The sequence below is a fragment of the Ciconia boyciana genome, chromosome 2 (genome assembly GCF_034638445.1).
Source record: "Ciconia boyciana chromosome 2, ASM3463844v1, whole genome shotgun sequence".
Taxonomy (NCBI): Eukaryota; Metazoa; Chordata; class Aves; order Ciconiiformes; family Ciconiidae; genus Ciconia; species Ciconia boyciana.
This window is the reverse complement of record NC_132935.1, coordinates 115,918,779-115,934,400: the sequence shown is the minus strand read 5'-3', so window position 1 is coordinate 115,934,400 and position 15,622 is coordinate 115,918,779. Positions and strand designations below refer to the sequence as shown.

Here is a 15,622-nt window from a genome sequence, read left to right as displayed (position 1 = left end):
CAATTAGTGTTTTCTAAATTTTGTGGCTGATTGTGTATTATGTTTATTTTTTGAAGCTCCTGCCTGTACATGTTTTATTCCACCCTCCTTGTTTTTCTGTTTTTAGCCAGTGAGACCTGCAACGATTTCCATCCCATGTTCTTCACCCATGACAGATCGTTTGAGGAGTTCTTCTGTATCTGCATTCAGCTCTTGAACAAGACATGGAAGGAAATGAGGGCAACTTCAGAGGACTTTAACAAGGCAAGAAAAAGGGTGGGGTGGGAATAACTGGGCAGGATGGTGAAACAAGGCCATGTATTCTTCCCTGGAGGCATAGGGGTTTACTGATCCCGCTTCTGCTGAATGCTGTGGAGTTTCATCTGTTCAGATTCTTTGCATATCAGAGGGCCAGCATTTAGAGAGTGGGGGTAGGGGATGGGATGTATAAGGGAGGTTCACAGACCTTTTTCCATCATGTTGCACTGCAGACTGTGAAACTAAAAACCTGGCTTGAGAGGAAGTTCTGCCTTTTTATGTTAGCAATATTATGCTGAAGTGCTGCAGCCTCTAAGGTTGTAAATAATGCAAAGAGAGTACTGCAGTGGTAATTCTGTGCATCCCTTTCATTTCATATGAGCACTAAAGTGATAAAATATTCAAGAGTGGACACAATCCTGACAAAGTGCTGTGCAGTTTAGCCTGCTAAAACAAAAAAACCAAACCAAACAAAAAAACCCCCTCAGTATTGCACCATTTTTGTTGTAAGACAGAGTTCTGGAAGTTTCAGCCAATAACCTGACTATCAGCAAAGCTATGGAGAACAGGGCTTTCTGTCTTAATGGTCCCTAGACTTACTGTTTTAACTGTCTAACTTACCAGGAGGCTGAAATTTTGTAAGAATGACAAACTTGTGCTTTTGTGGCCAGCTGGCATCCTTATCTTTGTTGGGATCCTTTGACTGGATCTTGAGCCTCTCCCTGAAACTAGATGTTGGTTATAGAGCTGTTGGTTGAGAATGAAAAGTGAGACTGTTGCACTGTGTCAGCCTGTGCCATACAAGTTCTCTGAAGTCACCAGACTCAAATGTTATGTGAGAGCTAGTAAGAATGATTGTGCTTAACTTCTAACTGGAACCGTCTGTCATTGAAGTGGTCTAAATGTCCAGTTTCCACTGCAGAGCGAAGGTGAATCATTAGGACACAGTGTTGAATAACCTTTGTTGAGTTCTTTTAGGTAAGTTAGTTAGCAGCAGTACCAGAGCCCAGGCAGAAGAGAGAAGGGAAGTCCAAAATGCGTGCTGTTGTAGCTAGATGACCTTAGAGGCTTGTTCTTGCATGGAATTTCTGACATGCTTCTCTTACCTAATGGTCCAGGAGTGCAGAAGGAGCAATAGCAAGAGAATTCACCAAACAGTCTAGAAAACCTAAAATCAGGGGCTTAAAAAATCAACAACTTCTTTGAGACTACTTCATAATATGTGGTTGTTTTAAACAAATGTATTAACGTTAACTGCCTATTACTTACAGGCCTTCTGTCTCAGTAGAAGAAAAACTTGAGTACATAATTTCTCACAACTTGAGTTAGAATATTATTGGTAATCCTAGGGGATTCAGGAAAAGAATGGTCCTGTTTCTGGCAACAGCCCAGATCACCCTAAAAAGAAAACAAAGAAATTTACTTTTCGGTGTTAGGCATTGCTCTGTGGATCTTCATGGAAGATCAGGTAGTTTCTTCTCTGATCTGACTCATTTGCTATTTGTGTTTTCTGTTACTGAAAATCCTGCAACTTCAACCAGCAGCTCTTTCAGGTTCAGCAAGGCAGGCGGTAGGTCCTACTGCATGTGTCATTGAAGACATAGGTGATCCTTAACTCCATGCGGCAAATCTGAAACATTTGCCATCGTGCTACCAGGATTTGTGTCTGGTGGTGGCACTATGGTGCATGAAAGATGAACCCAGGATCTCTGCCTGCAGAAATCACTCTTGATTTTCTAACTGGTTTTGTAAAGGGGAGGGAATACTAAACTCTTGCGACTCTCATTTCTGACAGTTCAGTAATTATGTTCTGCTTATCTACATCCTTTCTTTTAGTCATAAGGAGATTTTTGTGCTCTTATCCACTTCAAATGACATGTGGTGGTAATGTGCATTACTCAGCTGATAAATGTCTAAAGGGATCTGTGAGTGAAGCAAACTGTGTTGTGTGGGTTTGTGAAGCACTGCTGGATTTGTGGGGGATGATACATTATATAGTGGTACCCAAGGTTTACCCATCTGGTTGGTGGGTGACAGCTGCCAGTGCTGATGGCTTTACCAAACTAAACAACACCATTTTTAATCCTTACCTGGCAAGAGGCTTTGGTGATCACGGCATGTTAGTATTCTTTCTGCATCTTTCCTGTCTGCTGAAGGGTACCTGTTTCTATGCAGTTACTTTTGAAAACTTGGCAGGCGAAGGCCATGTGGACCCAGGGAGCATTTAGCCCCTACTTTCAGGAATGAATGGGAAGAAGGGAGGCCTCACAAGATGTAGTAGCTTAGTTACTGTGGAAAAATTCTCCTTTATCCTCTCCCTGTGTTACTGTTTTTCAGTTTCAATAACTTGATTGTCATGGTAATGTGTGTAGCACCACTTTGCTACTGTTTGCTACCCACCTGGCTGATGGGATCATTAATTTTCTTCCTTCTTCCCTTCCTCCCCCAAAATCTCCAAAACAAAATTGGACACTCTCAGTATATTGGATGGTAAGTCTTGAGACCTGGAGATTCTGCTAAAAAGCTAATCCACTTCTTTGATCTTTAATCATAATTGAAGAAAAGGAGCTTTTTGTTTAATTTTAAACTATTGATTAATCACAATAGTGTGTACATTGAGGGGCTGTAGGAGGTCTGCGTGCACATATAGAGATTTATTTCTTCCTCTCTTGAATCGGAGAATGATAGGCGCTGAAAGAAATGAGGTGACTGAATACTTCCCCTCAGGTTTCAGTGCCAGTTCTCAAGGGTTTTTTAAGCATCAGATTAAGACTTTCTTTTGATGGCAAAATGGCATACTGTGCCATCGTGGTTCCTCTCTCCATGTTATGGAGATTTCATATAGGTTTGTTCATTTTTAAAGATAAAAAAAATAATTAAAACAGCCCTTTGCTCATAGTTGGAAGAAATTTATGGTGTTTTAGTGAAACATTTATGATCTTGTGCTTTGTCTCTCTGATTCTCATTCATCAAAACAGACACCTTTTGTCAACTCTTGCATTAGAAAAACTCCTTGGATCTCTATGGTGATAGTATGATACTGTCAGACCTAAAACATTTTTTTACAGTCTCTCAATATACTGGTAGATGTCTGAATAGAATAATTCAGTCAGGCAGCTAAGCTTATATTATGCCTTTATAACATTTTAAGACATACATAATTCATGTCTGGTGAGTTTTCTAGAGAAATTAAGATGCAGTTGGATAGACAGACATGCAAGTGGCAACAATTCCATTTGAAACCTTTTTGTTTTCCTTTGAGCCTACAGATGATCAAAGGACACTTTACAAGCTCTGTCCTCCACAGTCATTTGTGAGCAGACAGCATGGTTTATGACTTCGAAAATATAATCTTGTCTCCAAGCTTTACATAATTCTTTGTGTTTTATTGCAGCAGAAGAAAGCATTGTGTATTGATTTTTGGAGTCAATGCTGACTGTAAGAAAGCTGGACTGAGTTATCTCACACTCCAGCATCTAGAAACCTTCCTCACCAGCCTGCCCATTTAAGTACATGCCCATCAGTCAGTCTTCCCTCACATAGGGACCACCTACACTCTGCTCAGGGTAATCAGGCCCGGCTGCCACACAGACTAAGATGTACTTAAATTGGTTGGGGTTTTTTTGTTTATTTTTAACATTATGGTAGGTGGAATTCAAGGTAACTGCACCACTGTAAAATTCCTTCCATGAGGCCAAATGAAAGCATACTCCCAATGGAAAATTTTTTGTTGATCCCCGCTAGTTGTACTTAAGTTAATGCACCTGTGTTGCCCTAATGAGGATTTACATTGAGACCTCTATCTTGTTAGTGATCTTCTTTTAAAATACACATATTATTTCTCATGAGACAAGGAGACCACGGACAGGACATTATGTAGGGGACAACATTATCCTCATACCTCTGTTCTCCAGAGATTTAAGTCTGCTAATTTTTGTATATTTGAAGTTCACATGCTAATAGGAAGAAGAGTGAGCAAATGGATTATTTTAATTGCAGGGCCAGCCATCGCCAGCCATAGCCTGTAGAACAATATGAACAACTTGCTAATTCTGTGCCTAGTGTAGTGCCATCTTAAAAAAAAAAAAATTAAGAAAAAATTACTGCTTCCAGTCCCAGTGTGGAAGGAAAAAGATGAAATTATTTGATTCACCCACCAAGGTTTTGAACCCACTTTGTAGAGAATGGGCAAAATGATAGCTGCTTTTAGGTTTTTAGATGGCCAAAACTGACTAGTCACAACAGATTATCATTTGTACATGGCTAAAGTTAAGTAGGGGATGCCAAAACTGAAAAACTTTGAAAGTCCTGTGGTGTACGGCACTTGAAATCAAAATCTACTGCATTCACTACTACAGGTGTAAGGAAAAGGAAAGTGGAATGAGGTTGGCTAATGATGCTACTGATGCATTTTTCTTGTTACTGAGAACTCTAGTTAATTTATTTTGCCTGCTGGCCATGTCTTTGAGATCATCATAGTATAAAACACCAGCTTTTAAATGTTCTATGAAAATTTATTTTGTACTAAGAAAAACATTCTCAGAAAACCCAAAAAACTCTGGTTTCAGCATTTTGGCAAAGCTAGCATTCATTTCACAGTGGCAGACCTGGGTACCCTGAGCAACTGCACTTGTGGTATTTGGCTATTTCAGTGACACAGCAAGCCGCAGCAGTGGATCCCCGTGCAGGAGTGGGGTCTGCTCAGCAAGTTGATAATATATGTCGCTGACAGGTATACACATTACAAACTGTCTTGTGTGGTAATCAGTAGAGCAGACATTGTTCACACTGGCAGCAGATGCAAACAATAAATGCCCTACGTGAGTCCTGTAATTAAATACCAAAGCAAACACTGAGGCATTTGATAACCACAAAAGATGTTTATTGCTCATGCTCAGACCCTGTGAACATTTTTCCTTGCTCTGTGACAAGATAACAGAAAAGGTAACCAAGCATAACATAAAAATGAAAAATACCATTTCCTTGCTTGCTGACGGCTTGGAAATGCCATGCCACAGGTTTCTCAGCTTCTCTAGTGTTGTCACGCTTTCGGCAGCTGTAGGATGAATAATTGTGTAAGGCTAGGTTCAAAATATGACGAAGTGTTCAAGGGCAGGCTTTTAAGGAGCGTACTTGTGTGAGTGGTGTTTTGGGTGGAAACGTGTTGTGGGCCAACACCACCATCAGATAATGCGAGTTACCCATAAGGAAGCAAAGGTATAGAGGGTCATTTGGAAAGGGTCAGAGCAGCAATGTGGCAGAGGAGCTGTCACCAGCTTTGCCAGGTCTTCTGCAAATCAGGGAGCCTCCAGGAGCAGACTGTGCACAGATCCTGTCCGAGATGCTCCCCCCCGGGGCTGCAGCCTTGTTGTCCTAGTGCTAGTCCTTGTCATGGCAGCTCCGTGCCCGACCTGGAAGTGGCAGGGCTTTGCCGCACACCTGGAGGAGGAGCAGGCCTCCTAGCATGCTCAAGTGATCCCCTCTAGTGGCACTAACAATATTCTGCACTTTGCTGCTCGTTGCAGAATTGGCCGAGTCTTGATAAACCCTTTTTTACAGGAAGGAGGCAAAGGCACCCAGAGCTCAAATGCCTTGTCAGTGAAGTAGCAGCAGGGCCAACAGCAGAACCAGGATGTCTGGCTGTTTGCTCCAGCCACCTCCATCACCCTGTCACAGCTCCAGGCTGCAGCAGCAGCTCCAGCCCCAAAGGTGGTGCTTTCCTCTGTGTCTGTGCCCCTTTCCTCTGTGTCTGTGCCCCTTTCCTCTGTGTCTGTGCCCCTCTTTCCCATCCCCTCACAGGGATGCTTGGAGGACTACGGCAAATGATAGCTTTGGGAGCGTGAAAGAACCATTACCTCAAACAGGAGAAAAATTAATTCAAACAAACCTGAAAGTAAAATCCTTTGGTCCGTCTGTAAATCTGTCGGTCACCTGCTTTTCCTTTCAATGATAAGGAGGGAAAGGGATGATAAATAGCTCTTCACAGATGCTCTCCAAAGCATTTATTGTTTTCTTATGGGTGTTTTTTCAACAGTCTGCAGCAGATGAATTTAACTTCTTTTGAGAAAAGCTTTGGAAGGCTGTTCTGTTTGCATTTTACCTGTGGGAAACACCAGGCTAGTGGAATGATTGCACCTCTCTGTTAGCTTTATTGCACCTTCCCTTGGCAATGCTTTGTTTGTATCAGTCAGGGATACCGCAAATAAATTATTCTCACATAGAATGAATTCAGTATTCCCCAGGCTTAGGCAGATTAGCACAAATTAAATTCCACATTTTCACACCTGAGGCCATTAGCACTTTATTAACTTTTATTTGAAACAGATAATTGCTATAAATATATTGTATTGTTAATTGTATAATGCATGAATTTATAAAAAAAAAGTATAGCAATTAACTTTTTGCAAGTCTGCTGCATAGCTTATACAGAAAATGAGACTTTTTAAATGAAGAAAACAACCACCCTCCAAATACAATGGGAATCTCCTAGAAGAGCATAATTTGGGTGCAGGAAGGTTGTCAGGTCCGTTCCATTAGCAACCACTTCCTTAAGAAGGGTCTGTTTTAAGCAGTGCAATTTAATGTGATGTAGGGAGAGCCTGTTTAAGACCTTTCCCTAGCATTTGGTCGGTGTTCCCTCTATGCTTTTTGTGGCCTGGATATTACAAGTTTATTCTTTCATCAGCCACTCATTTAGGAATGGGTCTGTTTATTCTTCTCCATCTCTGTGTATTTATCTACACCTGTCAGATCTCCAAATGTGTCCCACTGCGTTTGTCAAAGCCAGTTTATTACTTGTTTGCTGCTTCTGGCTGCAGGAACCTCAGAAGGGGTGTTTAAGACACTGAAGATGCAGGCTTCCACTTACTGAGGCATCAGTCTGTAAGAATCAGATCTAAATTTAAATATTCATACCCCAAAGGTTGGGACTGTCAAGCTCAAAGGAACTGAACAAGAGTATTGCATTTTTAAATCTAGTTGGTTGCTTCCTTTTGAAAATTTTTCAGTCCTAACTAGCATTGTCAAGAATGCAAATACATTTTAAAAAAATTAATTTGTGAAATATAAGTGCTTAGACTGGATAATGAAGCAGTAAGGAGCAACACTTGCCCTTGCTCTGCACTTTGTAGCTTATGAACTATTTTTCTAGTTTAAAGATTTTTTTTTCATTAAAAATAGTATCTTTACTGTTTTCTGTCTTTGCCAGAAGGCTATTATCCTAGCTGAACTACCCTTCTCCAGTGATCACATATGCAATGATTTCATGGAGGGCATAAGCTTAAAAGGAAAAGCATTTTAAAGCTGAAATTCTGCCTATGTATATGCCAGGATAGGTATGCTAAAAAAGAGATGGATTCTTCAAGCAAAAACCAAGGAAAGGAAGAGGTATCTCAACAAAACTCTGTTATTTAAAAAAAAAAAAAAAAAGAGTATTTTAGTATAATCCATTCCTCGGTCAGAAACTTGTTTTATCCTTTCCCCAGTGATGAAAGTCAGTGTTGGTTTCAGCAGTGAAGTCTTTTATTTGTGAAAAACCTAGCCGTTATTGGCAGAGTGGATTTTATCGCCCAGCTTTCTAATGAAGTCTGTGTGTTACTGTAGAACGCATACGGGTCTGCTTAACACCCTGGAGATGGCAATTTTTAAAACTGTTGGTACTTCATATTTTCAAAGCGCTCTTCATTTTCATCTCTGTGGGTGCTGATCAAACCAATAAACATCTCAGCCTTCAAAATGATGATTGATTGGAAAGCCTCATAACCAGAGGAGAAACACTGTGTGTAGGTTATCTGTGCTAACCGCTTTTTTTTGTACTCTGTAGAAACCTTTTGCACTGGGGAAGAATTCCTCACTTGCATGCAGAGTGTGTTAGTCACTAAGGGAAATGATATAGCCTAACTGGAACTGTCACCAAAACAGCGTATTTTGTGATGTTGCCTCTGTCATTCCTGTCTTAAAGTGTGGATAATAATCAGATCCCAGGGACCACTCTTGTCTCTGTATTTTTATTTCTTCTTTCTAGGATATGTTTTTGTAGTACAGTTAAATCAGAGGTGCATGGCATATGGCTTTTTGCTGCATGAATTGCTGCTGATGTGAATGTCAGTGGGCATATAATACCAGATTTTCATTTTGTGAATCACAATGCATGGAATTCAGCCCGAGAGCTCCCCAGACTATAGACCTTATTATAGGCAAATAAAAAAGGGAAGGAAGGGGGGGGAGGTGATGTCTCAGAGATTTTGTTTCAGTTGAAATGAGGTTATCGTGATGAATGATGCAGCTGACAGTGAGATTTTTATAGTGTCTCTTTGAGTAGCAGAAGAGCTCGTATTATTGTTGGTTCGCTTTAAGTAATTGTAATCTAAATAGCACCGTGGTTGAAAAGAGCAGCAGAAATCTTTCATACGTGTCTCATAAGCAAAGCCAGGGCGCTTTGTTGTTTTTGTCTTATCTGTCCTTATACAAATGTCCTTCATTGTTTGCCATTTACATCTCGCATATTGTCTTGATTGAATACGTCAGTCACCATTAAAAAGGCGTTTGCCAGTCAGTCACTGCTGCTGCGTGTCTCTATTTTTAGCACATGAGGTAACTGGCCAGCATCTGACAAAATGATCCCGCTACCCAATGTGCCAGTGTAAATTGAGACTGGCTGTGATAGAGGCATATGGGAGGGGAGGGCTGCTGGGAGCCAGAGTGGGAGGAAGAGGTGGTGCACGGGTGCGGATGGGCTCTCCTCTCCTTTACACACACCAGCTATTACTAGCCACGTCTGCACCGAGCACACGGGGCCAACAGAGGTACCTGCCTCTGCTGGCTTTCCGTAGGTTACCTTGGGCACTGAGAGTAGGGCAGCTATAGCAGAGTTAGTCCTACGTGGGCTGCGCAAAGCTTTCTTAAGTGATCACAGGTTAAAGTGCTAACATGAACTGTCCTCAAGTTCCCAGAGACTGGATGAGTGGGGAAAATGGAGGAGGATGGGGGGTGAGGAATTCAGCATGTACTTTCTGAAGGAAGTGTTAGGTTTTGCCCCACAGAATATTTGGGTTTGAGACCACAGCAGGGGCAGTTGTTACTTGGGAATGGTAGTGAAGCTGAGATGTGTGAACTTGGGTCTTGCCACTTTTCCATTGAGAGCAAAATAGCTTACTGGAGAAAGGGAAAGTGTTGTGTGTGCCTCTGAAAGTGGTAAGGCCCTTTTTTCTTTGCCCTTTCACTTCTACACTGTCAGTTTGAATAGCCATACAAAAAATGTTGTGGATTTATTGATGACTGAAAGATAATTTATTGATAGGCTCCCTCCCAGTTCCTCAAGTTACCTTTATATGTTGGTCCTGGCACACAGAGAAGCAAGGCCTCTAGTAATACATATGAAAGCTGAGTAGTAGCACCTTAGAAGGACCTTAATATCACTTAAAAGTGCAGGAATGGAGAGCGATTTGATACCATGTAAGTATATTAACCCAAACACTGAGACAGGTGAAGAAATACATACCAAATTCTGTGTCAGAATCCTTGAAAAAGACATTAGTGCAGCTGATTAAAGATCTTGCCATGTTAGTTGAAGATATTCCTGCCATGACCATTAAACTGAAATGCTCAAGAACCATCCTTGCATCAAGAATGTCAAGTCTGCATCTAGAAGAGTGGAAGCGTCTGGGGAAATAGCTTCCACACATGCTTTGAATTTTATGGTAATTTTTCTCTCTGGAGATGTATCTTCAGATTTCAAGCATCAGTTTTCTGTCTCAGGGAAACTGGCTGATCTTTGTTGTGTTGCTGATAGGAGAACCTCAGCAGCAAGAACTTAAAAATTGCAGTTGTATCCATTTTGCTTGAATAGTAAAGGCTGCCTAGAATTTTTTGTTTGAACCAAGAGTCCAAAGGAAACTACAGATCTCACTGTATCATTGTTACACTGTCAGCCTTTTCAGAAGCAATTGATCAGCCCTTCGTAGTGAACATAACATCTCAAAAGTCACCAAGTAAATGGAAAATGGAACATCCTTATTTTTGTAAAATCAGATGTGTGAGATGAAGGGTGTAATCTCATAGCTGTCAAGATTTTCAGATTCCTTCCAAGATCTCTTTTCTATGTAAGCTAGGGATTTGGAAGTTGTTAAAGGGCTGTTTTTCTTCCTGGTGAATTTTTTTTTTTTTAAATCTGAATTGATCTGATTGTCATATAACTGATACTTATTCTGCATTTTAAGGCATGTATGTGATTTTTTTTTAAAAGCCCATATATGAACTAGTGACTGGATGTAGAAATCTCACTGGATTTCTCTCTCTAAGTGAAGCTTCTTTTAGCCTCTCTCCCTGTTCAATACTTTGACCTCCAACAGGATTTATTCCCCCAGTCTTTCCTTCTGCCTATCGCCTTTTCTTGGAGCAACAGCATGGCTCATACAGTGCAGTGCTTCCATCCGTCTTAAAGAGGCTGTTAATGACTTTTCTCACTTTCTATAGATGGGGTACCTGCTGACTACTTTGCACAGCCACATCTCCTGTCAAGAGATCAGAAAAGACCCTTTGAGGTTGTAGAATATTGGAAGCCGGTTTGTGAAGCCAGGATGGGGGTTACTGGCAGCTATGTATTTTCAGCAGTGGTAGAAATCTGAAGGACACTGTTAAAATTGTTAAGTCAAAATTACATGCACAGACATGTTTCTTATTCCTAAAAATGTAGCTATATGGACAAAAAAAGTCTTCCCTCATGAGTAACGGCATAAATACAACATTTTAATGATGGCAGAGAACTGCATATTCTTTTATCTAGCCTAATTCCGCATACAGTGGGCTGAAAAGTTTAATTTACTTAGAGAAAAGAACTATCTCCACCAATCTGGGAGATAAACCTCAGTTAGAAGATATTGTATGTGTACAGCTTGCAAATGGCTTCAGTTATATACATGGCCTAAATGGCCCTTTGCTGTGTAAAATCTTTAAGGTACCAGCTAAAGCAAAATCTTTAAACTGGTGGTTCTACTTGGGGAGAAAGGAAAGAAAATATCTCTATAAAACTTATTTAGCTTTGTATGGGTTAGGGGTTTTTTATTGCCTTGTTGCTTTTAAGCTCCAGAGAACAGGATGTTTCATAGCTGCTCAATTTGCTTTAATTATCATTTGAAAGAATTTGATGGTTCTAATTTCCTTCTCTACGCTTCTTGATTTTAGTACTAGAGTAACACTTCAGTATCTAGTATTGATTTTTATGATGGCCAGGGCTTTGATATTAATTTCTGCACCACAGCAAGCTGAGGACAGGTGATTGCCAATGCAAACTGAGGACTCAGAAAGACTTATTTCACCTTTTACAAATATAATTGTAGGTGTTTGCTTGTAGGATGGTCGCTGTGTTGATGAATCAGCAGTGCACCTATATGCGATGTGGACTAACTGCACTCTGGGTTGCGTTGGCTAAAGTGTAGCTAGCAGGTCAAATGAAGGGATTATTCCCCCCAACTTGGCACTTGTGAGGCGGCAGCTGGAGGTCTGTGTCCAGTTTTGTGCCCCAATAAGGGGGAGAGATTGATGAAATGGAGCTAGGCCAGCAAAGGCCCACCAAGATCATTAAGGTGAATGGACCACATGATGTTCAAAGGGGAATGTGAAGGAACTAGATTTGTTCATCCTAGAAAAGGCTGGGGGGAGGAGAATGGATCCAGTTGTATCTTCTTCCACTACCTGAACAAGAAGCTGTAGAGAAGATGCATACCCTTCTCAGAAGTACACAGTGAAAGAAGAAAAGACAAGTTGCAGTGAAGGAAACTGGTAGCATGTAAGGATAAAATATTCCCATCTACTGGTGCAGCACTGGAACAGGTTGCACAGAGAGGTTATGGAAACTTCATCCTTGGAGAAACTCAAAACTTGCCCAGACAAGGCCCTGAGCAACATGACTTAAGCTTGAGGTTAGCTCTGCTGTGTCTGCGGGACTTGATGACGCCTAGAGCTTTCTAGCAACCTGAATTATTCTGTAGTTTTATGTGTAAAATCTACTTTCTTATCCAGTATGAAACAGGGAGAAACAGTAATTCATATAATTAATCATCATTAAAACAAACACAGATGCAGCATCAACCAGTCTCATAAATTTTTTCTAATGTTAAAGAAAGTGCAGAAGATCCTTGTGATGGATGCAGTAGTCACTTTTAAGAAGTCAGGCTTTCCCCATTAACTGCAGCGACCCCTTTAAAGCGGTTTTAACTTGTTTTAGCTCTGGCAGCTGAACTGTTATTACTCAGAGGCGTTCAAGCTCCTTCAGAAATGTGAGGTCTAAAGCATTTCCTCAAAATGTTCTTGCTAACATTTAGGTAAGTATGTTTTACTAAATATTTACCACTGGCTACTACTGCAGCTCTGCTGATGTAACTTTTCTAACCACTAGCTCGTTAGTGTATTTGAGCCCTAATGCTTAAAGCAGGCAATGCGTGCAGCAATTGCAGAGCAATGTTTGGCTACTAGTGGATTTTTGGGGTGTTCGCTGGTTTGGGGGGGGGGGAGGATTGTTTGTTTTTGTGGGGTTTTTTTGTTTTGTTTTTTTTTAAAGTGTTTCTCTTGTACACAGACCTCTGTTTTAGCTAAAGTTCCATTGCTTACAGGTTCCAGTTCCATGTGCAAGCTGTCACTCCATCATCCTGGGAATTTTCATGTTTTTATTTTAAGCACGGGTTTCTGACCAAAGGAGACCACCATTTAAATTGACAGAACATACAAAGGATAAAAAAGGAGAAAGGAAAGGTGATAACTAATTTTTAATAGCAAGATAACAAGATGTACCTATCTTGTGGATAACAAGATAACAGATATACATATCTTTTGGATAACAAGAATACATAAATGATGTTTTGCAGCATGTTGTGGTTTTCCAAACTAGTGGTAGAGATAGGAACTTAGGCCACACCTCACTTGTCAGTGCTTTAATGACAAGACAACCCTATCTTGGTTTCTTTTCTCTTGCCCTGATACATGATTCTGTTAGCAAGGAGACCTGTTTTTTTTCCCCATGGTAGAAGCACCTTCCACATTTAAGCAAAATATTTTCCCTTTGTTTACATCCTTTAAAGGTTAAAGTAATGACATGGTTAGATGCAGTGTTTGCTACATTTTTTATGTAAATGGCTGAAATGAAAATGTGTTGCAATTTGGGACAGTAATGAGAAGGACGAGGAAAAAATTAAGAGATGGCATTCGCACTGTCTTTCTGTGCACGATCTCTCATGCACAGCGTTAGTAAGCAGTAAAAATTAGAGAGCAATGACAAGAGAACTGGAGCTGTCAGAAATTAAAATTTTTCTCTCTCTCTCTTCAAGCAACCAGGAAGACTATAGTCGTAAATGACAGATTTAATAATCAACCAGCATCTATCAGTGTGTGCGTACATGAGCACAGCATATGCAATGCTTGCTGTGATTACCAAGGCAAACTAGGACAAGCTGTACTCACGGCAAACCCAGCACTCCAGCTGGCTTTGGGTGGGTGGGCTTCTGCAGCTGCCACAGATGTTACAGATGCTCTGTGTTGGGCAGAAAATCCACGTGTGAGACTGGGACCTTGAATGTAGAAACCTGTACATTCACGTTGCCTGGCTTCAGTACAAGCAGTGGTGCAGTTATTGCCAAGGAGAGACTATGCCTCAGCCTTTCTGGAAAAAAGTTCCTCACTGTCTGGATGTGAAAATTAGTTTCAGGCTAACACAGAAATACTGAGCTCCACTAGACAGGACAACGGCTCAGGTGTGGAAGGCAGTCAGACCTCACTGTGGGCTGTGGCTCCTGTAGAAAGGTTGTCTACAGTGGCCATATCTAAAAAGAGTGATATTGGAAGCTTTGCATACTACAGAGCAAAGCTATTCTGATTAAGCTGTTGATTTTAAAATAAAAGGGCTGCAGAGGAACCAAGATAACCAGCAAATCAATTCTTTCTGTTTTTCCAAATAGTACAAAGTGTTGTTAAAAAAAAAAAAAAAAAGAGGCTGTTAAAAATATACTCAGGAATCAAAGGAAGAAAAGCAGGCAGAAAAATTGTGCAAGCACCATTAAGCTGTGGAAATTTTCCTTGGACAAGTTGCAGTACCTTTTCAAAGCAGCATATGGGGTTTATTCTGGTGACTCTAATTTTAACATGAATGGGAGTCACGTGGAATACTCCTGGCATACTGCTTTGAAAATATATCCCTGCGTGATTAAGGAAGACTGAAATCTTTTTAAACCTCTATTTAAAAAAAAACAAAACAATTCTGAAATGTTTTTAAAGGAAAGCATTAATGGGATGAAAATGGTCCAACCCTGAATAAAGTGGTAATGTAACAGGTAGAAATACTACTGGCTTAGCACTATAAATATGTTTGTGCTTCAGAGGCTGGGGAGTGAAGGGAGAAGAAAACTTGGAGTTTGTACCCACAGTTGCAACTGCCTCTGCATTGCTTGACCTTTATAAATTTGTCTCTTCACTTGGAAGATGAAGTAATCATTCCACCTACCATGTGCAAAGAGCAGAGAGCTCAATGAAGAGAGTGAGTACAAGGCGGGATTTGCCTCTGAGATGGCAAGCGTGGCCATGCTGCAGTATTGACAGCATCTTTAGCTCATAGATGATTGAGACTGAAGAAATATGTACTCTGAAGATCAATTAGAGAGAGACTCATTAGTGAGAAGGAAGTTCTGAGCAGATGCAACAGCCCTGACAAAATGAGCCAGAACACTGATAGAGCTGGGCCTGGTGTGTGGGCTGAATGTGAAGTAGGGTTGCTGGAGGGAGGTTCAGAGAGTCCCTTCTGACAGCTGGTCCTTCCTACCCATCTTCAGACAAAACAGTCTTAACAGTTTCTTGAAATGTTTTGAAAAGGATAAGACAGAAAATGTCCATAAAACCATATTGATGAATACAGACATGAGCATAGTGAGAAGTATGGACATTAATCTGGTGTCCTTCCAAAGATGCAGAGAAAGAGGGGAAAGTTACTTTTCCTTTCCTAATACTTTTTTCCTTTTTTTTTTTTTTTTTTTCAAGTGAGAATGTAAGGTTTATTTTTATAACTTTAGTTTTGTGTAGGCTGCTGCTTTAGTGCTTGAGGATCTCCTCTGATTGTTTGCAACTTCTTATTGCCTGTCTTACTAATATTTGTCTATCTTGATATCACAGAGACACACACAAAAAAAAGTTGTCTGCCTTTTCTCATTTTCACAAAATCTTCACCAGTGATATGTTAGATCATGATGCTGAGCTCACCTGTCCTTCATATCTGTTGACTTTCAGAGAGGGGTGTTAATATGCTTTTGCTGGGGTTTCTCCAGTCGCTCCAACATGGTTGCCACTTTCCAGACTTAAACATGAGATGCAACAGGCAGCATAAAAGAAAGCATATTTATGTCAGCCT

At 40.6% G+C, this 15,622-nt stretch overlaps 1 protein-coding gene across 6 annotated transcripts in view; it reads left to right on the top strand.

Annotated features, from left to right (window-relative positions):
* ELMO1 (engulfment and cell motility 1) overlaps positions 1-15,622 on the top strand; it is a 311,109-nt gene that overhangs the window by 204,013 nt on the left and 91,474 nt on the right. For all 6 annotated transcript variants that reach the window (XM_072853673.1, XM_072853671.1, XM_072853672.1 and 3 more), the window contains one exon: positions 107-243. In XM_072853673.1, the coding sequence (XP_072709774.1) occupies positions 107-243 (137 nt within the window). The remainder of the gene's footprint in view (positions 1-106; positions 244-15,622) is intronic.